This window comes from Antechinus flavipes, chromosome 2 (genome assembly GCF_016432865.1).
Source record: "Antechinus flavipes isolate AdamAnt ecotype Samford, QLD, Australia chromosome 2, AdamAnt_v2, whole genome shotgun sequence".
Lineage (NCBI taxonomy): Eukaryota > Metazoa > Chordata > Mammalia > Dasyuromorphia > Dasyuridae > Antechinus > Antechinus flavipes.
Window position 1 is genome coordinate 475,481,145 of NC_067399.1, and position 26,280 is coordinate 475,507,424.

General features: G+C 36.6%; 2 protein-coding genes across 2 annotated transcripts in view; one reads left to right on the forward strand and one right to left on the reverse strand.

Moving 5' to 3' along the window:
• Nucleotides 1–744: 744 nt before the first annotated feature.
• On the reverse strand, nt 745–3,595 carry RGS9BP (regulator of G protein signaling 9 binding protein). The gene has a single exon (XM_051973905.1). It carries the CDS (start codon nt 2,510–2,512, stop codon nt 1,799–1,801), a length of 714 nt encoding a protein of 237 aa, XP_051829865.1. The 5' UTR covers nt 2,513–3,595; the 3' UTR covers nt 745–1,798.
• A 715-nt stretch (nt 3,596–4,310) lies between these two features.
• Nucleotides 4,311–26,280, forward strand: part of ANKRD27 (ankyrin repeat domain 27) — a 98,347-nt gene continuing 76,377 nt past the window's right edge. Inside the window, exons 1-2 of the mRNA XM_051979749.1 lie at nt 4,311–4,407; nt 25,749–25,881. Of these exons, the coding sequence (XP_051835709.1) occupies nt 25,780–25,881 (102 nt within the window). The 5' untranslated portion in view covers nt 4,311–4,407; nt 25,749–25,779. The remainder of the gene's footprint in view (nt 4,408–25,748; nt 25,882–26,280) is intronic.

The window sequence follows — 26,280 nt, forward strand, 5'->3', positions numbered from 1 at the left end:
TCAAGTCAGATAAAACTATAAAGCACTTGTGTCATCATGACACATCTGGGGGCATAGTGCTTAGAGCTGTGCCTGGAGTCAGCTCATATGACCTCTGACACTAGCTAAGCATCTGGGTGGCTCAGGAATAGCATTGGGCCTGGAGTCAGACTCCTCTTCCCAAATTCAGTTCTGGCTCAGACTTACTAGACTTAATCCTTAATTCTCAGTCTTTCATTTGTAAAATGAACTGGAGAAGGAAATGGCAAACCAAGAAACATCTTTGTCCAGAAAACCCCAAATGGGATCACAAAGAATAAGGCATGACTGAACAATACTTACTAGCTGTGTGATCCTGAGTTGTAAAAGGGGGATAATAGCACCTCTCTTGCACAGTACTTATCTTCCCTCCCAACCCCCCAAAACCCCAGTACCATGAACCTAGTGCTAGGCATTCCATATGCATTTATTGAATGGAACTGCTTACTCTACATTACATTAGTGTGTATAGCATGAAAAATAGTTTTCATGCAAAAGGAGAGTAGAATAAAATATGCATTTGCTATATTTATTTGGGTTTATATTCCTTATATTGTTTTTGTTGTGAATTTCTGAGATTTTAAAAAACCCAACACAATGAAAATAACTTAAGCATTTGAGATATCTTCCAAACAAAAAATAGTAAAATTCTGAAGAGTGAAAATTCTCAGCTAACAATATTTGCACTCATGATTCCAGTAACTGACCAACTTGCTATTCTAGATTTAGTGATATTTCATGATTCCTGTTAGTAGTGATCTAAATTAATTTTTGTCAAGATTGTGATTGGACATTGTGGACATAAAATGTACCTTCATTTCTTGTAGTTTACATTAAAGTTGGAGGACCTGACATCCCCTTAAACATACTAAAATATTACTGGTCTCACTACAGCATTTTGCTGCTAAGGATTATAGGATTAGGATTTAGAAAAGGATTTCCCCTTCCCCCCTTGTGTGGACAGCAGCTCTAGTCTAGCTATGGAACAAAGACAAACTAGAGTGAAGGAGAAAGTGTCAATTTTAATTATGTTTTGCTCACCACCAAAGTCTATTAAAATGACTTTCCATTTTTTTCCTTCCTGAGTGAAATTTATTTGATTAATGTGCATTTTAACCAATCTACATTAAAGGGCATGCTCAACTGGAATAGAGTACCTGTAATTTAAGGAAGAACAATCTTGTGAGACGATGATAACTTTTTCTACTGATCTAGTTTGGCTTTTTTTGTGACTAACGAGAAACCTGGCCAAAGAGTACAATCAATCAGGCACCATTTACTGTGGATCACTATTTGCACATTCTCCTAAACTAAGGCCTGAAGGATTAAGATAAAAATTGCTTATTTCCTATCTACTATTCCTTTCAGAAAAAGAAAAAAAAAACGACCCAGAGTATTTTTCCCCAAATTATACACAAGGGTGTCAATTTCAGACACTTTGTAAACATGAACCAGCAGCACATAATAACCTATTAAAGAGAGGTAATTTGGGGTCGTTGTGATAGGTCTTCTATTAATAGCAGGTAAATCTCTTCTAGCTGTTAGCTATAATACCCAGATAATTTGTGCAAAATTAACTCTGCCAGATCCAGAAAGCAAACATTGTTTTGTAGAGTCTGAAGTGTACTTAAAAAACACATAGATTCATTGTATTAGACATCCGTAGCCCTTACATTAAAATACACAGAAACCCAACCACTTTGGTCTTCCAATGGAAAATAAGTTTTGATGGGGGATGGGGGAAGTATCCATCAGTCTGTGATTAAGCCCCCCATTTCCATTAGGACAATTTCACCACACACACTGCCAAGATAACAGCTATGATGAGCACAGCACTGAAAATAATCGCAGCCAGAAGTTTGCTAATGTCACAAAAGCCTTTTCTCTCTTCCACGGAGATGAAACCCCCAGAGGAAGCTCCTGTACTGATCGTGGATTTGAGCTCTGCCCCGGGATCCTGTTTCGCCTCCACGGTCCATTGGGGTACGTTCACTTTCATCTCCATCTCATACATCATCTCTCCCACCTTGTGGATCTCTTGTTCCAGATCCTTCAGATCCACTTCATCGATATTGTGTTCGGCCTCGTACTTCATGTTTTGGACGCTCATGGCTCTTGCAGCCACACCCGCCGTGCCTCCGGACAAGCCCGTCTGAATGAGGTGCTTCTTGGGCACATTCAGGGGAAACTCCAGCCCTAGCTCTAGGGCTCGCTTCATGTCGGTCTCCAAAATCTCCAAGCATGTAGAGAAAATCACCCAGAGGCGCTCGAACTCAGCCTTGTCCTCCTTGCTGACGGTCTTGTCCTTCAGGGCCGCGGTGAGGTTGTTCCTGTTGGCCACTGCCAAATCGTGCGCTTTTTGCCGCGTCTGCTTCAGCTCCTCGCGCAGGTTCTGGGAGTCCGCGGTGCCGCCCACGCTGAGGACCATGTGCCGATAGCAGGCTGTCACCCGGTTCAAGGCGTCCAGGAGCACTTTGCACTCTTCTTTCGCCATACTTAAGAGAGGTAGATTGCTGCTCCTCCTCCTTGTTGTTGCTGCGGTTCCTAGGGTTTTAAGAGCCGGAGCTGAACAGTTTTCCCGCTAAACTCTTAGAGAGGCAGGGACACGAAGGCACCGGCCGCCGCCCTCGGACGTGGTCCGAGCTGAGCTCTTCTTCATCGTTCTTCTCTCCTCTCCATGCAGGTGCCCGGCTCGCGGGAACCTGGGATTAGAGGGGCCAAGGCTAGCTCGGTGCGGTGCCCGGGACGGCGCCGCACTGAGTTCATCTCCTGCTGGACCCCGCGTCCAGTTTAGCCAAGGCCCAGGGCTCCCCGCTTTTCCTTTTTATTTTACTTTTTTTAAAAAAATTGTCTTTTTTGCCCTGACTCACCAGAGTTAAGAGTACGGGACCCGGGCATCCATCCTTTCCGCACCTGGCCCCGCCGGGGTCCCGAGGTGTTTGTCTTAATAATCTGATATAATCTGGTTTTGACTCTCAGTGCCCAGGGCTCTCCAGTTTACAGTCTGGGGTGGGCGGCGCTGCTGGGGGCCGGACAAATCACATGCTTCCTCCGCCCCTCCCAGGCTCATCTCGGGTTGACTTAGGGAAGATGCGCGCTGAAAGACTGCGAATCCTTTAGCTCCCTATCGGACGCTGAGGGGATGGGATAGGGTGTGGCAGGTTAAGCCGAGCCCTGAGTTGTCGGGTGCTAAAAGGCGGTGCAGGAATCTCGCGGAATGTGAGAGAATGGCTTTGAAGTGAATTCCTATCGGCGCTCCGGGACACTTTCCTGCACTTCTCTTGCAAAAATCAGTTCCGCTCTGCTTCCAGTTTCCCTGTTTCCGTAATGGAGAGAATTTTTGCATTATCTGTCTGGTCTGGATATCGTGCCCAATTTAAGGTTGCAATAAAGGAGAGAGTTTGTGAGAGAGAAGACTGGCGTTCAATTATGGATTTGCTGTGTGATTATGCACACAAATGAACCTCAAATTTCCTCAACTGTGGAATAAACCTCACTTCTGAAACGCCAACCACTTAAGGTTTTTATGAGACAAATGAGAAAATGTATAGACCTGTTGCAAAATTCCAGAATCCGACTCCCGTTTCCTTACTCCCACAGTTTCTTGCATTTAACTACTTTATATATGTATGTGTTAACTTTATATTTATGGTGCATTTTTTTGTTTTGGGTCCTTTCTATTAGAATGTAAACTTCCGAACAGAGCCTGATTCGTTCTTTGCACTTGTATGGCAAAGGGACCCAATAGGCGCTTGCTAAATATTTGTTTGATAACTTCATGATTTTGTGATTAAGGAAACTGAGTCCCACTGAGGGGAATAATTTGAGCAAGATCTCAAAAGTGCATTAGAAGAAGAGGAGGGACTAGAACAGCTCAGAAGTCTTCGTAACCCATGGGTGATAAAAGTGAATAATCACCTCGCCCTCAGAGTCCCTTCTGTGAATGTTTGCCGATAGTGCACGAAGATCAAACTGAAAGGAATGCAAACTCAAGGTTTTCATCGAAAGCTACAAAGGCAGCCTACATCGCGAACTGGCCTCTCCTCCACAAGTATCGGACTATACTCAGATCCCTTCTTCCTCTAACCGGATGGCCCGGCGCATGCTCAGTGGTAGCAGGACGCTCTGGTTGGAAGCTCTTTGCTTGCTTTCAGGGCTCCGCCTTTCAAACCAGCTAGGCTTTGATGATTGCTCCGCTTGTGCGTCAGTCATCACGACGGCAGTGATTGATTGGTCAATCTGCGGGGCTGAGCGCCTTCCCGGGGCCAGCGTGAGGGGTTGGGGAGGGGCGGGGAAGCCTCTGCGTTGGAGGTGCAGATGTTGCCGCCTCCGCCTTCTCCTCAGCCTCCGCTGAGATGGTCAGGAAGTGATACCATGGTACTTACCTGAGTAAGTAGCTTTCCATTAGTTACTGTGCGTAGGGTCCTGTGCACTTGGCCTGGGAGGATGGGGGCGGTGGCGCCTGGACTGACTGGGGTTGTGGAGAGCCGGAGGAGCCCCTCTCGGTGACCGCCGCCCCGTGTTCTCATATCTCTGCCCACCCCGTTCTGGCCTCGCCGAGGCCTCGCCAGGGGATGGGGTGGGAGAAAGCTGCCGGACCGGGGGAGGGCCCTGGCTTCGTGTCAGTCCCGGGAGGGTGCCCGCGTCCTTCCTATCTGTGCTGGTCGTGGGGCCTCTGTTTCTGTCCACCCCGCCTCTCCGTCCAGCCCTTGCTCCCTCCCCACTCCAAGAGTGCAACTTTTTCCTCTTTTTGGCAAAGTACTAAATAAATTTCCGGGCAAGGGTCCCAGGCTGCGGGTGCATTTCAGGGAGGGAATCCCAGGAGAGGAGCTTGTGTCGTTACCCGGGGGATAAGGTGGGGGAGGGAGGGTCTTCATAGGTCCGCTTTGATGGCAGGCAGCATTCTTGACCTTTCGGGCTTGCAGCTGTCCTGCAGGAGGGCACTTTATGTGTTTGAAAACCAAAAGTTAGGGTTCATTTCCCGCCTCTGTCATCTTTGCCACGGTAGTACCTATCCTGTGAACTGTATAATACTTGAATCTGTAATATTTTTTGATCTTCTTGGCATTGTAGGTAGGTGTAACATTGCTATTTAATTAATCCATTGTTGGCGTTGATGACCATGCTCTTTGGTTTTGGGGCAGTGGCTGGGGTTTCCTTTTCTCGGATGTTACACAGTTAGGCTGCGGGGATCTTCTTTAAACTAAACTTATCGTTGTTTCTGCCTTCTACAATACCTGAAGGCAGTTTTCTCCTATTTCCTTCTTCCTTCCTTCTCTCTCTTTTTTTGCATTTCTGAATTAAAAACCTTTTGGTGGTTAGTGTACAAGCAAATCTGTCATTTTAGTCTCTGACAGTAAATGTATAAATATAGTCTCCATTTTTCTGGATAGTGCTATAATGGGTTTGGTTTTGCAAGTACAAGCTGGAATGTAGTAGTTTCCTAGTTAATTAATAGCTTGAAAATATTCCTGGAGTACATGCTCTTCAGACAAATTAGGAAATTGGATGCATTAATACCTTATCCTAAAGTAGCTTAATGACTTTTAAAGGAATTGTGTTACTGAGGCCTTTGTAGAAAACATTCAATACCAGTTTAGAAAACATTCAATATCAGTTTAAATTAATGAATAACATATTGTAGCAAGACGGTTAATATTATTCCCTTTAAGAAACAACAGGTTTACCAGAGCTTCAGGTCTATACTATGCTTTTCTTGCATTAACCCCTGTTGAGATTGGTAGTATTTTATTACACAAGTAAGGAAACTAAGATTTAGAGGGCTGAAATTACTTAATCCTTGGTCACATAACAAGAATCTAGTGTAATTTTTATTTTACAGTTGAGGAAACTGAGCCAAAGAGGTTAATGATTTGTCCTAGGTCTTTATATATCATTAACTGGAGGATTCAAAGCTATGTATCCTGATCCTTAACTCTAGCTCTTTTTAAATATCACTGATTTGGAAAGGGCCTAATTGTTCAATGTACACTCTACAAAAGCAAGAGTACCTTGACATTGTGTCAACACAATTTTGTTTGGTTTGGTTTCCAGGATAGGAGCAAATATTGGATCTTAGGAATGATGTTAATTTACTTTTCTAACACTTGTATAAAACTTGTAAAAATTTATTAGACTGCTTTGTGATCTTTTATTAATCTCCATCAGTGATTAATAATCAGGTAGAAGTTCAGGTGAATTCAGTACAAGTATTTATTGAGCTGCTTTCATCTTAACTCTCTGGCAATTTAGAGATATCACGTTGATATGCAAATTAAGACTTAGACATTTGGTTTTATTCATTCTGTGCTTCTGTCCTTTCATGAGAAAAAGATAATGACAAGTGGTATCTAATGAATTATGGTTTTGATCCAGACTCTGACCTAAAATAAAGTTGGAAACAAATGGATTTGATGACATCTACTACCTGGGACAAAGTGTAATATGGATTAGGTCAAAGAGTCCTTGTTGTTTGTCCCTTATTCTTGAGGAGGACCATGACATTAGGGAGGTGGATTGGATATAAGTGAAGGAGGCTGTGCAAGGTCACCTACCTTATGGTCCCTTCCAGAGCCATCTGGGTCCAATGGCTAGAGATCGATCAGGATGAGGGAGATGGCCCAGAATGCAGTGGGAGACCTGGGCTTTTTTAAGAAAAGATAAACAGGTCTTAGTGTGACTGAAACTGCTTCCCATTTAGTGATCAATCAAGGCTGGGTAGCACTTGAGGCATAATGTCTCTTATTTTACTTAGTCAATGAAAAAAAAACCCAAAATAAATAAATCTGGGAAGACCCCCAGAGTTTCTGGCCAAAGCAGAAATGACTGCTATTTACATTCAATCTGAGGCAGTGATCAAATGGGATTTGGCCTGGGATTTGTTGGTGGTCAATCAATGAGAATCAGAGTGGATTTCATTTAAGATATGGTCCTTAAGAAAGAAATCTAGTCAGGTCAGAATCACTGAATGTAGATTCTAAATTGGTTTTTTAGAGCTATCATGTTTAATATCCTCATTTTATAGACGAGAAAACAGACTTGGAGAAGAATTGCCACAGGTCATTCTGGTAATTGGTAGTTGGGTAGATTCAGTAACTTCTGACTCTACTATCTTTTTGGTACCTTTTGATCATCTAGCCCAGTACTCTCATTTTACCATTTAGGAAGTTGGCACCAAAGTCAGATCGCAAGTTAATAGCAGAGGTAGGACTAGAATCCAGGTCTTTAAAGTTTTAGTGAATTCATTTTTTCAGTAAACATTTATTGACTATTTTTTTTCCCTTGCACAATGCTGACTCATATTGTTTGGTACAATGTTCTGTAGTTCTTTATGTAGGAATGTGCATGGGTGTCTATATATTTCTTCCCAACTGGTTCTAAGTTAGTAGTGAGTTGACACTACATTCCTCTCTTTGCACCTCTTTCCTTCCTCCCTATCTAATAAGGAACGAAGTAAATATTAGTTACCATGATCTTGACAGTTTTAGGTTAGATGACTTGAGTTTTCCGGGATCCAAAATAGGGCAGTGCTAGTGAAACTTAATGAGAGTAAGAGATCAATGTTAATTCTGAATAAAATATTTTACATCCCCTCCCCCTCCCACCTTCCTGTGCAGTCCCTCCTGCTTCTAACTCTCACACACTGACCAAAGATTTTTGGACAATGTTGCTCATCAAATTAAAAAAAAACCAAAAACCAATAGCAAGAAAACAACCCACTAAGAAAATGAGAGGTTTTTCACTTTGATCAGTATCTCTACTAAAGGGGTAATCAAAGCCTAAGAAAATAACTACTACTACTTAACATATTTTGTTATTTAATATATAAGTATTATATGAAGATATAATGTGTGTATATTCTATAAGAAATGTGATTATTCTCTCAGCATCTTTTGTCAAAATGTATAGTGATTCAATTTCTAATATAATTTGTCCTCCAAATTGGCATATGTAATATGTACCAAGCTGAATTTTTTTTGGTTTGTTTTTAGTTTGGAAAAACCAGAACTATGACATGTTATAATGTTGGGTTTTTATGCTTAAGATGCATTTAACTTGGTTAAATCAATTGGTTCCTGATGGAAATTTAGCTAACCAATATTTAGCCAGATAACTAATATTGGTAGAAGGCATTAATAACTATCTTTATTATATTTAGTCTTTTCTGTGAAAATTATCCTTAATGTCATCCAAATTCAAGAACTTAAAAATGTAAAGATTTTCTTAAAATGGAGGATGAGTTCTTCACCATCCTTTATACAACTATAACGTTAATATGTAATTTTATTTTAATTAATTAATTTTTTAAAATAACTTTTTATTGATAGAACCCATGCCAGGGTAATTTTTTACAGCATTATTCCTTGCATTCACTTCTGTTCCGATTTTTCCCCTCCCTCCCTCCATCCCCTCCCCCAGATGGCAAGCAGTCCTTTACATGTTGAATAGGTTACAGTAATATGCAATTTTAAATATGAAATTAAGTTTATATTAATTTAGTTGGTAGACAATTTTGTGTTCTAAACATGAGGATTCTATGTGTGACTATGATAACCATGTGTTTAAAAATTAATCATATAGAATATATAATGACATATAATTACTTCAAAATTTTTGAGTTTCGATATTGAGAACAGTGGATTACCCTGGGAATAATCATTGCTATCCTTAATTCCTGCATTATGCTCTTAGAACCCAGTTAATTAGTACTGAGTCAGTTAATATTTAGGTGAATGCAACTAACATAGTGTGCATGTGTCCAAGTCCAAAAGGTAATAATAAATAATCTATGAAGGAGTTGTATGTTCAATTTGACACTCTAAGAAGATGTTACAGTAATGGTCAGCAACAAAGAATCACCTCATTAAATTTTTTATTTATTTGTTTATTTGTTTTTGTGAGGCAATTGGGGTTAAGTGACTTACCCAGGATCACACAGCTAGGAAATGTTAAGTGTCTGAGAGCAGATTTGAACTCAGGATCTCCTGACTTGAGGGCTGGTGAAAGAATCCCTTAATGAAATCCACTTGCATTTAGTTTCTACAATTCCATGACTCTAAGAATACCAAGATAATTAATAGATAATAATTCCTATAATAGTAAATCTTTGGATGTTCCATAGTCTTCCCCAGCAATGCATTTTATATGTCACCACATTCTGAAGTTTCCTTTCAAATTGTAGCAGGCCATATATAAATATATTTTTGTCTTACTGTGGCTTTAATCTAAATGGAAATGTTTCTTTTAGATAAATTGTAATATTCTGTGGCTGATGTTTAGTTGTATATATTTTAATGAACTATATTCAAGACATCAATATATTTGAATAGACAGAACATAAATGAAGTATTTGATATAATAGCCATGAGAGGGACTTCATTTATCCAAATATTTCCTGGAATACTTTGAATAGTTAATAATTTCTTGACTTACCTTGAAGATAATTTCATTCATCAAAAGTTGGAGGAAGTAACCATAAGAAATTCTGCTCTTGATCTGATTCTTATCATCAAGGAACTGAAGTTAGGATAAGAAGAGAAAGCTGGGTATAGTCTGACATAGATAATTGGAAAAGATCAGATTTAAAAAGGCTCAAATAGAGAGGTAGCCCAAAATTCTGCAAGGGAAGTCAACCAGTAAGGGATAGGAAAATCAAAAATGACTTTCTAAAGCTATTCAATGAAATGGTTACATTAAAGAAGTCTTATTTTCTCTCTTTTTTCTTTCTTTCTTTTTTTAAATATTAGCTTTATTTTCAAGATACATGCAAAAAGACATCAAGATACCCCTGCAAAACCCTGCACTCCTTTCTTCCTCCCCTTTCTCTACCCCCTCCTGTAGAGAGCTGGTAATCTAACATAGGTCAAACATGTGCAATTTTTTTTTTTAGCTTTTTATTTTCAAAATACATTCAAAGATAGTTTTCAGCATTTCATCCTTGCAAAACCTTGTGTTTCAAAAATTTTTTCCCTCCCTTTCTCTAGCCCCTCTTCCCTTCGGGGACATACTGATCCAGTGTGTGTTAAACATGTGCACTTCTTCTAAACATATTTCCACGTTTATCATGCTGCATAAGAAAAATCAGACCAAAAAGGAAAAAAAAAAGTAAGAAAATAACATAAAAGGTGAAAATTACTGTGAATCATATTCAGTCCACATAGTACTCAAAAAGAATTCTCTTAAGAGAATATTGTGAGAAGACTGCTGTCCTGGAAAGACAATACAGTGTAGTGGAAAGAATATTAAACTTTGAGTAACAGGCCTTGAATTTGAATCCCATCTGTGTCATCTTTATGATTGTGGACAAGTTCTTAAACCTCTGCTCTGAGCCTGAGTCTCCATGTCAAATGAGGGAGTTTGTGCTGGTGGCTTCTTAGGCCCCAAAGTTTCATGTCCGTGATCCTGTGTCATATGTTAGTGAATGAGGAACTCAACAGCTAGCTAGGATTTTTGCTGCCATGAGGGTGTGGTACACACCAGAGCATGCAATATTGTACCAAGAAATCCTGGTCAGCTTGATGAGTTTAAAAGGGTGAGGCTTTTTGGAAGGAATTGTTTTTAGAAAATCTCTCTAGCCAGATTGTTCAGCTTGATGGGGTTAAATGAATGAAGCTTTTCAGAAGGACATTGATTTTAGGAAATCTCTTTAACCAGACTAATCAACTTGATGAGTTTAAAAGTGTTAAAAAAGAATACTTGTTGATTTAGAGACACTTCATTGAAGATAAATGACTCTCTCTCATGTATAATAGCTGCCTTAGACTTACCTACAGGGAGTTCAGAAGGTGTTGAGGCCTAATGACACTAGAGGTAAGAGAAATGAAGTCTGACTAGTCTCTGGAGGTGGTTGGGAATTGATAGTGCTAGCAGAAGCCCATGAATCTGAGTACCATCTTTCTACCTTTCCTCTAGCTATGGAGAGGCAGTTTCAGAGCTTCTCAATCACATGTCCTCAGGAAGGGAGGGAGCTCCATGACCCAAGCAAATTGGGGAACTGAACAGGGCAGCCAGGGAGTTCTTGGAGTGGAAACCATGGCCCCAGAAAGGGACAGCACAAAGCTGACTTTACTCTTAAATCCAGAGCTTGGTGTCCTGGGCATGGCTGCCATTAGTATCTTGCTTGGGGAGGAGAAGGAACACATGACCTTTTCTTACTATATCAGGATATCTGGATCCCTTCTGAGAGAAATGATTATTAAAAAATCAATGTGAGGAACATCTATGGTAGTACAATTTTTAAGAAGAATGCTTTCACTCCTAAGACTCAGGAAGAACTTTTCTAGTGAGTAAAGCTAAAGCTAAAAAAAGGGATTGGGATTTTTTTCGGTTATATTGGATAAAGAAGGAATAGAATTGATGTTTATAGTGGATAGAATGATAATTCTGAAAATGACAGTGTGTTGGTCCTTTAATAAGTTATTGATTAAACATCTATTATGTACCAAGCACAGAGGTAGGTGCTGGAGGTACAAATATAGCCCAAGTATGGTATCTTATGTTTTAATGCCCTCCTCCCTTCATCCATCCCCAATTTGCTCTTATGCCAGTAGATTTCCAGTTCTTTTCTCAGAGTTGGGTGGGAGGTATAATCGCTGCCTATTACTGAACTTGCAGGTGGGGAGGATATACATTCCTGTTACTTGCCATTGTAGCTTTTTTGCCTCTACTTATATCGTAATCAGTCACAGCCACAATCACATCATTAACTTAATCAGAAAATATTTACTAAACAATAAGTTAATAACTGGAATAATTAGAACATTAGTGTGTGTCCATAAACTTGGGCCATAGGGTCCCACAATTGCACAATGTCTATGGTGGGGTCAATGGGGAGGAAAATGGTCCCACACTGAAGGTTTGGGGAATAGTTCTTTGCTGAGAAGGATAGAGGAAGGGTGTAGTTTGCAGGGACTTGACAAAAGAAGTTTGAAATAGCTGGAGTGGAGAGATAGAAAATCTATTAGGATTGAGGGCCAATTGAGATTATAGATTTGTAGGGTATATAGTATTGTTTCATGAGTTTCTCTGGCTCTATAAAAAATGTTGATTTGAAATAGTCAACAAGTATTATTAAGTACTTGATATAAGTCAGGCATTGTTTTAAGTGCTGGTGATAAGAAAGGCAAAAATCCAAAGCCAAAAAAATGCCCCCAAGAAGCTCCTCAGCCTGTTGTGGGCGGCAATGTTCAAACCACTGTGTACAAATAGGATCTATGCAGCTAAATTTGAGTAAAGGGAACTGGGGTGGGAAGGACAGAGTCTAGAAAGGCTTCTTTGAAACATAGCATTTTAGCAGGGACTTGAAAGAATTCAAGAAGAGGAGATGAGGAAGGAGAGAATTCCAGGCCTGGGGGATAACTACAGAAATGGTAGGGGGTGAGAGATGGAGTATTATGTACAAGGAAAAGCAATACAACATTGTCAATTGATCTTGGAGTAAGTAGAAGGTAATAAAGTGAAAGCTGAAAGTAGGAGGAAGCCCATTTTTATGAAGGCTTTGAATGTCTGATTTTATATTTGATCCTGGAGATATTTGAGAGTTACGGGAGTTTAGGGGGGCGATGACATGGTTAAACTTGTGCTTTAGGAAGATTAATTTGACAGCTGAGTGGAAAATGGACTGGAGTGGGGAGAGACTTGAAATCGAGTTAATCGAGATAAAAGGCTGTTAAAACAGTCTAGTCTGAGGACTTGAACTAGAGTGGTGGTGGTGTCATAGGATAGATGAGAGCATATAGGAGAGCTTATGAACATAAAATTGGCAGGTCTTGACAACAGAGTAGATAATAAAGAATTGAAAATGATACCTAGTATGTAAAACTGGAGAAGTGGGGGGATTTATTTTCTATAGGAATAGGAAAATTAGGAGGAAGGGTTTGAGGGGGTGGATGGAAATGATGAATTCTGTTTTAGGGTTGTTTAGTTTAAGATGTATTAATATTTATATCTAGTTTGATATCTAGTTTGAGATGTCTATTACATAATTGCTGATCTTGAGACAAGAGGTCTGGAGAGAGATTAGGAGCTGGATAAACAGGTCAGAGAATCATTTCTAGGAGAAAACTGAATTCATGGAAGCCAATGAGATCATTAAAATAAAATAATAAAAGGAGTAGAGAAGATGGCTCAGGATAGAGCCTTAGGTACCCATATTTAATGGGTATAATTTGGATTAAGATGTAGTACCTTAGATGAGAAGGAGTGATCAGAATTTGGAAGAGAACCAGTAAAGTGTCATGAAAACTCAAAGGAAGATGGTATTAGGAAGAAGAGGGTGATCAACAACATCAAAAGTTGTTGAGAAGTCAAGAAGAGTGAGAATTGAGAAAAAGTCATTTAATTTGGCAATTAAGAAGTTATTGGTAATGTCCGGAGAGTGGAGTTTCAATTGAATCATGACATTAGATGCCACATTATAGAAGTTCAGAGACTGAAAAGAAAGGATGTGGACACACTGATTATAGGGAGCCATCTCAGGGAAGTTAGCCACAAAAAACGGAGTAGTGTGGAGGGGTTGGGGTTTGGCAGGTCCCTAGTAATAGAACAAGGCAGCAACAAATTCAGGATTAGAGCTCTGTCTGGAGTTGAATTCATTAACTGTAGGGTCAAAACTGGAGAGGAAGGGAAGAAATGGAACCTGAGCGGGGCCAATGACCTGAGAAAGAGTATTGAGTATTAGGAGGAACTGGAAGGGATAGAGAGGTTGAAGATTAGGAGGAATGAGGCATAGGGAGAGAGAAAATGACTGGAGGCATGATTTCAGAATTCCCCATTATAGAATTAGAACACTTGTAGACAATGGTGAAATTAAGGATGTTATACCCTATTTATTTAGTGATAATGCAATTAAGGAGTAGGTCTTAAGAGCTAAGAAGACTGAGGAATTGAGGGTGTTTGAGGTAATATCAATATGTTTGTTGAAATCTCCTTTTATGAGGACAGAAGTTGGAGTGGAGAGGAGGCTGTTGTTGTAAAAATGGGGAAAATGACATGGATTGATATAGTAAAACTCAGGTTTCCTGAATGATTAGTGGTAGAAAGTGGATTTGGCATATGGAATGGAGAATAATGAGTAATAAATTTTTTTTTAGAAATCACCAAGATTTCTTTTCCCAATTCTTTCTCAGAAAGCCTTCCCTTATAACAAAGAATTTTTTTTTAAATGAAAGAAGCAGAATAAAATAAAAATTCAGCAAAACCAGTTATTACATTTAAAAAAAAATACTGACGATATGCAATGTTTCACACCCATGTACCTGATCTCTACAGAGTAGAAGTGTATTCTTATCTCTTCCTTGTGGCCTTGTTTATTTATAATTTCAATTTTGATTGTTTTATGATCTTTCCATTTACATAGTTTTGCTTGTTCATATTGTTTTTTGTATTCTGCTTACTTCATTTTGTATCAGTTCTTGTAAACTTTTTTATGCTTCATATTTAGCACATTTATTATATTGTGCAATAATGTTATTACTGCAAAACTTTTAATTACATTTCTCTTCTGCGTTTTTGCTATTTCTTTCCCATTTGATGGTCATCTACACTCTTTCTAGTTGTTGATTACCTACCATAAAAAAGTACGGCTTATTAGTATTTTGATGCATAGGGAGACTTTTTCTTTTTTATCAGAGATTCCCACTGATATACATTGCAGTGCAATTTGGTTCCAAAAGTCAGTGTGGACATTTTAGTCACTTTCTTAGGAATTCCAAATTGCTTTTCAAAATGGTCATACTAATTAAGTTTCACTAAAAAATGAATGAGTATGCCTATCTTTTTACAACCCCTCTAGCATAGACTGTTCCTATTTATTACATTTTGCCAGCTCACAGGGTATTAACTGAAATCTCAAGATTGTTTTGATTTACATTTTTCTTTTTGTTATAGACTTGAAACTTTCATGTGATTATTAATAGTTTGCAATTCTTCTGATAACTGCTTCTCTGTTGGACAATGGTTTTTTATTTTATATATTTGTTAGTTGTCTTTTTGTCTTAGATTTTAAGATGCATATATAGACATTTTCCCAGTTGACCACTTTCCTTTTTATCTTAGGTTAATGGTGTACAAAAGCTTTTCAATTTCATGTAATTAAAATCGCACACCCATTTTTTGGCTCTACAATTCATCATCTATATCCATAAATAGGAAAATGATATGCTTTGTTCTTCTGGGTGATATTATTTTTAATATTATGATAATGTATTCATTTTTCATTTATATTATGAAATGTAAGATATTGATCTATATTCAGTTTCTGCCTGGTTGCTCTTCAGAGGTAATTTATATATATTTTTGTCTTACCCAGCACTAGGTTATTGAGTGCTAGTATTTGTGATTCCTTTTTTTCCCCTAGTCCTCTTCATTTGATCAATTTTTCTTTTTTTAAATATCACATTTTAACATTTATTAATTTTATTTTGTCCCCACTATATAAATTCTCCCTGAAGTATATTGAACATCTTGGTATGGTATCTAAATGAAATCATTTATCTTTATAAAATTTTCTGTTGATTTAAAAAAAATATTTTAATAGTATTTTATTTTTCCAAATATATGCAAAGATAGTTTTCAATATTCACCTTTGCTAAACTTTGTGTTCCAAATTTTTCTCCCTCTTCTCCTTCCCTCATCTCCAAGACAGCAACAATCTGATACAGGTTAAACTTGTGCAGTTCTTCTAAATACATTTCCATATTCATCATGCTGGGCAAAAATTAGGTCAAAAGAAAAAAAATCCATGGGGAAGGGGAAAAAAATACTCAAGCAAACAAACAACAAAAAAAGTGAAAATACTATATGCTTTGATCCACATTCAGTCTCCAAAGTTCTTCTTCTGGATATAGATGGCATTTTCTAGCTAGTCTATTTGAATTACCTTGAATCATCTCATTGTTGAAAAGAGCCAAGTTTGTCACAGTTGATCAACAACTTTTCTATATTTTTTATATTTCTATATATTTTTAATAACATTGTTTTGATGATTGTTGCTTTTAAATGTAATTTGAGGTCTTGAAGTGCTATCCCCCCATCATTTTTACTTTTTCATTATTTCATATATTGATCTTTTATTCATAAAATAATTTTTTTTATTTCATTATACTCTATTAAGTAACCCTTAAGCAGGTATAACATTAAATCTACAAATTGCTATTGGCTATATCAACTATAAGCACTGACTAGAGCTTCACCTATTAAATTGTTCTTCAGTTTCCTTAGGGAACATCTTGTAAATGATTTGAATGTGCTTTGATAGATTGACTCCCAACTATTTTATATATTTTGTAGTTTTATAAATGAAATTTGCCCCTCCATTATTGCCTCATTGATTTTGTTAATATATAAGAATGATGGTTTTTGTTTGTTTGTTTTGCAGCCTGCAACTTGGCTGATTAATTTTACTTTTTGCTTATTTCCTAGGATTTTATAGTAAATTACCCAGTTATTAGTAAATAAGGATAATTTGGTCTCTTCTCTTCCTATCTTTTTGCCTTTAATTTAGTTCTTTTTTCTTGTTATTGCAGGCATTTCTAGAACTATATCAAATAATTGTGGGCAAAAAGTAGCATTCTTGCTTTATTCTATTTGTTAATATTATATTCCCATTGCATATAATGCTTGCTTTTGATTTTAGTTACTTTTTAATCAGACTTAAAAAAGATCCTTTTATATCTTTTTTGTTTTTGTTTTTTGTTTTGTTTTGCATAAATGTGTATTTTACTTTGGCAAAGGTTTTTCAGTATAGTGATGTGATTTTGGATAGGATTGCTTTTAATATAATTAATTTTATTTATTTCCTAATGTTGAATCATATTTGCCTCCCTGATATAAATCCTGCCAGTTAAACACTATCCATACCCATGGTTCTTTATCTTTTCAATGAAAAAAGTCCTTTTTTCTCCCAGTTCTTCTGAGGACTGAGCTTTGCATTAATATGGTTGTAGTAGTTATGTGATTATTTTGTTGGTTTGGCTTATTTGATCTTGTAACATATGTGCCCTAATACTGTTCTTTAAGTATAGTACCAGACTTTTGATTGATTTTCTGTCTTTTTTAGCTTCCATCTTACATCTTTTAGAAATCTGTCAGTTGGAGAGTTCTATGCATTATTTGTTAATTGGTTTATTGACTTCATTGGAATTGTTTCCCTTTGTGAAGTCATAAAGTATTGTGTCCCTTCTCCCTCTACCACATTTTTTTTTTCTTTAGGTATAACACCCCTATTCTGTCAGTTTATCCTTACAAGGCATACTTTGTAGGATTTGATCTTGGCTGCCCTCTTTTAGAAACTGTTTAGCTTACAAATTTGCGTCCCCCACTCCCAAATGTAAAGGCACACTTAGACCTGAAAACAACTCTGTAGTTGGGCTCTGACCAAGAAAGAAAACAGGGTTATGATGACCTCCCTAGTCTTGAGTAGATAGTTTGTTGAGACATCCTAAGACTGGTTAGCTTGTTTGGCTGCTATAGAAACTTTGGGACTTCTGATTTCTTAGTCCAGTAAAATCCTCAGGTTTTTTTCATTCAGGCTGCTGTCTAGTTAGAACTTCCTACTTTATAGTTGTCAAATTGATTGTTTGAGAGCAAATTTGATTTTTATTTGATACCTTATTAAACATCATAGTCCTTTGCTGATATAAAATTCATTGCCTTCTCCATTAAAATGTTCCGTATAACAAAGAATATCAATTAAGTGACGAACAGTCACATGAAACTGACATTTGGTAAAGATAAATGCATGTTATTAGTCAGCCCAGTGTTCTGGCTGGGCAAGAACTTGTTAATTCTGAATCTGGCATCTAATATTAGCTTTCCCTCCTTGTGCCATTGGCAGTTTTGATAAGCATACATCTATGTCTTTACTCAAGGTAGTGATAAAAATATTAACAGCATGGGACCAAACATGGGTTCCTTGAGCATTTCATTGGAAACCTCCTTTCAAATTGCCATTGAACTATTAGGGTTCTTTGAAAGTAACTAACTACAAGCTAGTTCTGAACCTATATTTACCATTCCTACCCCATTTTCTTCTACAAGAATAGCATAAGAAAATGTATCAGCTATAAATAAAGCCGGAAGAGAAGGGCATAAGCATTTATGTAATGCCTTTTATGTGCCAGGTACTATACTACATATTTTTTTTTACAATTATCTCATTTGATTCTTATCTTCAAGGTTCATGCTATTATTGTTCCCATTTCACACTTAAGGAAACTGAGGCAAATAGAGGTTAAGTGACTTCTTCAGAGTCATGCAGCTGTGGACAGTATGAGGTCATCTTTGAACTCAGGTCTTTCTGATTCTAGATCCAAAATTTTATTTGTAATGCTACCAGCTGCCTCTGGTAGAAAAATGTTATCTATAACATTTCATTGATCCTATCAGTCTACTAACAATGTCTAAAATAATGAAGTTAGTCTGGCATGAATTGTTTTTTTTTTTTTTTTTTGACTTTTGTTTTTATTCCAGTAATTTCTTAATATGCACCACCCCATAGAGTTCTTCCCTATAATAAAGAAAAATAATTCTGCCTCTGAAACATATGCAACATTTTTCACTCTTCCTTTCTACCAAGAGTATATATATACGTTTCATTATCTGTTCTCTAGTAACAAATTTACTTAATTGTGTTTAATTGGTATTCAGTTGCCTTTTAGTTGTTGTTGTTGTTGTTGTTGTTTTTTTTTTTTTAACATTATTCTAGTTCTATACATTGTTTTGCTGGTTCTGCTGTCTTGGCTATCCACAAGTTTCCCTAAACTTCTTGCATTTTTTTGTTTCTTGAAGCGCAATAAAGATTCCATATTTGTATATCACAGTTTACTTAGCTCCTACTTTGTTTCAAATTTTTACTAGTAGAAAAAATATTTCTGTGAAATTTTGGCATATGAGACCATTTTGTCTTTTAGTGGGCTAGGCCAAGGAATAGTGACTTTTCTTGGATAATTTTAAATTGATTTCTAGACTTGAAGGTGATGGAAATAAAAGAATGTGATCAGTATTTGTAATTTTTAACTGAAGGTCTTTTACTCTATAACTCTTCCTCTCCTTCCTTCATTCAGACTGTCACTTGTTTTCAGACTTTTCTTTTCAAACTTTCAAACTCTCTATGATCTACCATCTTAATAGAAATACCCCTTTCTCTTACCCCTTCCTCCCCCCCTTTCCCAGTTAGGTTTAATTTATTGTTACATTAGAATCTTTGTGTGTATAGATGTGTGTTCAACCAATGTAATCCCTCCTGTTCTTTTTAACACTTATTCCATGTTTGTGTTCTTTTCTTCATGCACCCCAATTATGAGAAATAATACATTTCCTTCTCCTCTTCCTCATTTCTTCCTTAATATATTCATTTTCATTCCCTTATAGTTCCTTTGTAAAGATCTTTGTAACAGAACAAAACAACCTTCTAGCCCCTCTAAGTTATTTAAGTAACTATAAAGTCAATAGGATTCTAAATAGATGTTTGGCTTTTCTTTGCTTATTAGAATATAAATGCTTCATTGTTTAGTCCTTTTTTGATATCATACATTTACTTACATTTTGTTGATAACTGGAAAGATTTTTTTTTAAATTAAGCAGGTCTTTATGAGGCAGCACATCACCTTCATTTCCTTGTCCCATAATGGCTCAGACCAGCAGTAAGGGGACAAGAGTTTTAAGAATCAAGTCACCAACCTGACCTTAACAGAGAGCCCATCCTTAGAAAAACTATCAAGTGAAGGCAGAGAAGAGGATGGCTTTAGTATTTCCTGCTTTGGCTAAAAATTATCATCAATGATGTACTTCTCAAATATTTAGTGTAGTTGCTGATGTTTGGCTCCTAAATGGAGCTGACCCTTAGATCTGGAATACTCAGTCAATTTAGGTCCTGGTTTTGCAGAGCCAACTGGACCCAAGATGCAAAGGCTTGAAATACAGATCTGCATGGACCTGTGTTCCTCTGTGTTATCAATAACTAATTACCAGAGGATTAATATATCTGCAGTACTATGTTCAATTATGAAGGATATTGATAATTAAGAGAGTATTCAGAATAGGGTGACCGGAATGGTGAAGGGCTTTGAGCCCATCCCCTCTGAGTAGAAATATTTGCACAAGGGGGCAAAAACCAGGAGCAATGAGTAGAAATTGCAAAGGAACATATCTAGGCTTAATATAAGAAAAAAAAAACTTCCTATTAAGTGATAAATTATTCACTTCAAAATGGAAGGGACTGCCATTACATGTAATATGTTTCCCTTTTTCTTTGAGATTGTGTCAAATATATCATAAATAACTTTTTAAGAAATAGGTTGGATGAGATGGCTACTGAAGTATCTTCCAACTTGAAAATTCTTCAGTTTTGTGCATTTTAAGATTGTCTACTAAAGCATACATGAAATATGCTCTGCATCACTAGAAAGACCCATCTCAGATTTTTGTGAACCACTGAAAATGTGTATGTTTCTTTTCCCCCTTACTAGACTACTTCATGAGGGAAGGCATCATATCTTACCTAAGCTTTATATCTCTCTCAATAACTAGTAAAAAACCTTGGAATTCAATTCAGTTCAACTTAATAACATTAATAAAGTGTTTACTATGTATATGACACTGTGTTAGGCATTTGTAGACTTTCATATGCTGCTGAGAATCTTCTTTCCTGCTCACTAAGGTAGCCAAGCTCATAGAGCAGATTTCAACCCAGGTGTACAAGTTGATGAAGGCCCAAATTCATGCAGTTTGCTGATTTGTGTCCACATGGGATCCTCAGTACCATGGGCCCCACAAATATATACCATAGCCAGAGGTGGACTTTTCTAATTTTGACTTTTACAATTGCATTTCTGATGTTCTACTCAGCTCTGGTCTTTTCATCAGAAATGCTTGAATATCTCTTTTAGTGCTTAGCCAGTGCCTGGCATATAGTAGGTGCTAAGTCAAGAAATGCTTCTTGATTTGATTTCCATTAAAAGTTCATTTGTAAGATTATGCTCAGTCTTAATGGGTAAACTATTGTTTTTTTTAAATTTTATTTTATTTAATAATAACTTTATATTGACAGAATCCATGCCAGGGTAATTTTTTACAACATTATCCCTTGCACTCGCTTCTGTTTCAATTTTTCCCCTCTCTCCCTCCACCCCCTCCCATAGATGGCAAGCAGTCCTGTATATGTTAGATATGTTGCAGTATATCCTAGATAACTGTATCTAAACATATACTGATATGTTTGCAGAATCGAACAGTTCTCTTGTTGTACAGGGAGAATTGGATTCAGAAGGTAAAAATAACCCAGGAAGAAAATAAAAAATGCAAATAGTTCATATTCGTTTCCCAGTGTTCTTTCCTTGGGTGTAGCTGCTTCTGTCCATCATTTATCCATTGAAACTCAGTTAAGTCTCTTTGTCAAAGAAATCCACTTCCATCAGAATATATCCTCATACAATATTGTTGTCGAAGTGTATAATGATCTCCTGGTTCTGCTCATTTCACTTAGCATCAGTTCATGTAAGTCTCTCCAAGCTTCTCTGTATTCATCCTGCTGGTCATTCCTTACAGAACAATAATATTCCATAACATTCATATACCACAATTTACCCAGCCATTCTCCAGTTGATGGGCATCCATTCATTTTCCAGTTTCTAGCCACTACAAACAGGGCTGCCACAAACATTTTGGCACATACAGGTCCCTTTCCCTTCTTTAGTATTTCTTTGGGGTATAAGCCCAGTAGTAGCACTGCTGGATCAAAGGGTATGCACAGTTTGATAACTTTTTGGGCATAGTTCCAGATTGCTCTCCAGAATGGTTGGATTCGTTCACAACTCCACCAACAATGCATCAGTGTATAGGTAAACTATTCTTGTCTTTAAGCTGTTACTTTTGTCATTATAGTCTTCTTTATAGTAGAGAGTTTTGTATAATTCAGATTGTAGATTCTCTGTAATTCAATTCTTTTCTGTTGCTTGTAATATTTTTTTCCCTTCTGATTTTTAGGCTCTGGATTTTGACTATAACAATATAGACTTTTTACTTTGAAATTTCTTTCAGGAGATAAATGGTGCATTCTTTTTGTTTCCACTTTGTTTTCAGGTTCAGAAAGGTCTGGCCAAGTTTTTTATTTGTTTCTTCAAATATAGTATCCAGGATTTTTGGTCAGTTTTCAAGGAGTCTGGTGATTCATTTATATTTTCTCTTCCTTGAACTGTTTTCCAGTTTACTTGGTTCTGATAGCAAATGCCCAACATACTCTCACCCTCATCCCCCAATTCCCTTGCATTCCCTATTCTTTTGAATTTGTTCCAGTTTCTTGTCTTGTGAAATAATTGAATTCTGTTGGTTTATTCTAAATTTCAGGGTATTTGTTACTTGGGTAATGTTTCTTCTAAGCTGTCTGTTCTCCTTTTAGTTCTTTGCTCCAGAATTCTTTTTTGCATTTATAATTCTAGGAACTCATTTCATTTATTATCTTTTGTTTCATTTCTTCTTATTACTGTTTTAGTCCATGTAGTCAAGCAGTTTTTTTTTCTTCTTTGGCTCTCAAGCAGTTGAGTTGCTCTTTTCTGGATTTTTCTCTGGCATTATTCTTGCCCCATAATAATTCTCTGTAGTGTTCAGTCTTCGTTTACTCATGCCTTCAGCTTCAGTTCCTGATCTGGGGCTTTGTTCTAGGGTCAGGCTCTGAACCTTCTGGGTGAAGCGGTCAGACTACATTTTTGCTGCTGCCTTCCACTTCCCTTGCTCTGCCCAGCATACTTTCAGTAGGTATGCCAGTATTGGTAGCCTACAAGTCAGCTATGACGGCCGATCAGTGTTGTGGTTTTCCAGTTCCCCTGTGGTTTTCCGGTCTGCTTCCTGGCCTTCTTGTTTTTATTCCCTCTCCCTTGGACAGGGCATGGGGTATTACTCTTTCTTCTTGAGGTTTCCCTGGTTAGAAGGCTTCTGGTCTATTTCCCCTGGGCTGGTGCTGGTTTTTAATGGAAGTACCTCTCTTGGGTTTGGAGTTTATAGCTACTTGTTTTTGTGCAGTCCTGGTTTAGATGAAGGAATTTACTAATCTAGCTCTTTTTTTGGGGGGGTAGATGTGGGAGAATTGTGTTCCTTTTGTTCAGCCATATTAAGTTGCGTGATTTGCAATTTAGAATGTTTTCCAACCAGTATATTTTGTCAAATGTTAATATTTGGAAAATGGAAATTTAAATGTTTTAAATATATATTAATATATTCAGAATTCAATGTTAGTGCTGTGAGAATTAATATGCAAGAAAACTTGCTTAAGAATACATATACTGTGTGCATGAATGTTTGTGGCAGGTCTCTTTGTAGTGGCCAGAAACTGGAAATTGAGTGGATGCCCATCGATTGGAGAATGGCTGAATAAATTGTGGTGTATGAATATTATGGAATATTATTGTTCTGTAAGAAATGACCAGCAGGATGATTTCAGAAAGGCCTGGAGAGACTTACATGAACTGATGCTAAGTGAAATGAGCAGGACCAGGAGATCATTACATACTTCAACAATACTATATGATGATCAATTCTGATGGACGTGGCCCTCTTCAACAATGAGATGAACCAAATCAGTTCCAATAGAGCAGTAATGAACTGAACCAGCTACACCCAGCGAAGGAACTCTGGCAGATGACTATGAACCATTACATAAAATTCCCAATCCCTCTATTTTTGTTCGCCTGCATTTTTGATTTCCTTCACAGGCTAATAGTACACTATTTCAAAGTCTGATTCTTTTTGTACAGCAAAATAACTGTTAAGACATGTATACTTATATTATACTTTAACATATTTAACATGTATTGGTCAACCTGCCATGGGGGGGAGGGAATGGGGGGAAGGAGGGGAAAAATTGGAACAAGTTTGGCAGTTTTCAATGTTGTAAAATTACCCATGCATTTAACTTGTAAATAAAAAGCTATAATAAAAAAAATATATATATTGACACAGTTTACAGGATAACTCTGAATTACTCACGAGAAAATTGTCTGTTCATCTTGACACCAGATGTTATGGGGTAGAGCTGGAGGTATTGCAGGAGGAATATTAGAGTTATTTTATATTGTAGAAGAATAATAAACTCAACAAGAGATAACTGAATTTGAAAAATGTACAGTAAAATTTTTTTATTCAACTTATATAGTATATATTCAATATACAACAGTATGTTGAGTCATAATAAGGAAGCTAAGCAACTATACCTCTATATTTGCTTCTATTTTTATAAAGTCCAATTAAAATCAATACTTTGTTAGCTCAGACTAGTAATGTTAGGTGTAGTTTGATACTCAATAAATATGTGTTGTTGTATTGAATATGTGTTGTGTGTTTTCTAATAGAAATTCCAACTTGAGTATCATTCAAGGGATGTTTATTTTCATATTTTCTTGTGATACCCCTTCTGATATGATATTATTTAATTCCTTTGTTTAACTGTCTATGTTAATCATTGCTTACTAATTACTCTGAGATCTTAATGTTAACCTTAATTCACCTACTTTATTCCCTGCCTCCTGCCTTCAACATTAAATAGGCAATGGTACTCAGCTGGATAAATGAATGAATAAATAACGGTTTTATCAGTTTTTGATCAGGAAGAGCACCGAAATATCATTAAAAAGCACTTGGCAGTAAATGTTGAATTAGCTGTTTTGATGTAATGTATTAAAAATGTTGGTTTTTTGGGGATAGGAGAGTGGGATTTTTAACTTTGGCTTTAGTTTAGTAAATGTGTGTGACTGTGGACAAATTATTTAAGCTTTTAGCTTTAGGTTTCTCAACTGTAAAATGGAGATAAAAGTTATACGCCTTAATTTATAATAGGGTTCTTGTGAGGAAAATGATCTTCAAGTCTTAAAATGTTATACTAATATAAAATATTATGCCATAAATCCCATATTGAAAACTTAAGTAGTGTGACTATGTAGCTAGTCAAAATAATTTTAAATCATACTTGTATGGCTTGGATTAAAAAACATTCATGTGTTCTTTGGTGTTAGCAATGAGTTTCAAACTCTTCAGGTATTTTATCTTAAGCCATCAAAAAATGTAACCCATTTGTATAAGGAGATTATAGCTGAGCCATCCACTTTTAGGTCTATCAAATTTTTTGTTTTGAATATTAAAATCATTGTGGAATATATACTTTAGTAGATAAAAATGTTCAGTTCAGGAAATGACCTAAAAATTGCAACAGCTATGTTTGGCCTGATTGGGCACTAAAAAAATAGTGTGTTCAGAATTTGCTGTGTAAATTTTAAACTCTTTTCTTTTCTAAATGATAATTGTCAACTTGCAATGTGCTAATTATACCTTTTTCCTGTAATTCCTCCACAATTTTTGACATATCTTCATAAAGTTATATTAATTTATTGTGGGTGGACTTTCATAAATTTTCATAAAGTCAAGAAGATATCTTTTTTGAGTCATGGACATTTGAAATTAATTCAGGCATAAAGTAGATTAAAAAGAAATTAGATAGGTACTTTCTGAAAGCACTTTTAGCAATGACTTGCAATTTAATGAGATACTTAATAGAATTTATAGTTCTAGTCAATAAAAGGGGTTTTTTTGGATGGGTTAATTGTATTCTAGTTTGTATTTGGCATATCTCTCAAGTTGAATCCTGTTAAGTTTGAAATATGAGATGATGGATGATTTCACATATATATATTTTTTTAAGTGTGGAATCAAGCTGTCTGCAACACTTTTTTTTTTCCACTCTATTTTAGAAAACTCATTTTTGGAATATCAGAAGTCCATATGGCTTTATATGATGAAGATCTCATGAAAAATCCTTTTTATCTGGCAATTCAAAAGAAGCGTCCTGATCTTTGCCGCAGAGTTGCTGAAGTCCATGGTATTGTAAGTATATGGATTGTCTTAGTTTTTCTGTTTGAATTTATAACTATGAAATTATTAATACTTTAGATTTAAGAAAGAGTTTCTTTTGAAGAAGTCAGTAAACCAAAGCATTTTGAATTTAGGGACCTCTAAATTATTTGACAAATGGAAAAAAAAATTGAAATGTTATTCTACTTTGATGAAGCTTTCTCTCAACTTTGTATTGGTTTCTCCTTCTTTTGCACTCTAGTATTATGAGTTCTATTTATTTGGTCCTTAATCATGGGGCTTTTTGAAAACTTTTGTGTGTTTTGTTATTGTTAAACTATTTATATAGATGTTTGTCTTATTCTAGCTAGATTGTAAATTCTTAAAGATAAGTTTTATATTTCTCTGTTGTCTGCCATGTATCAAGCACTG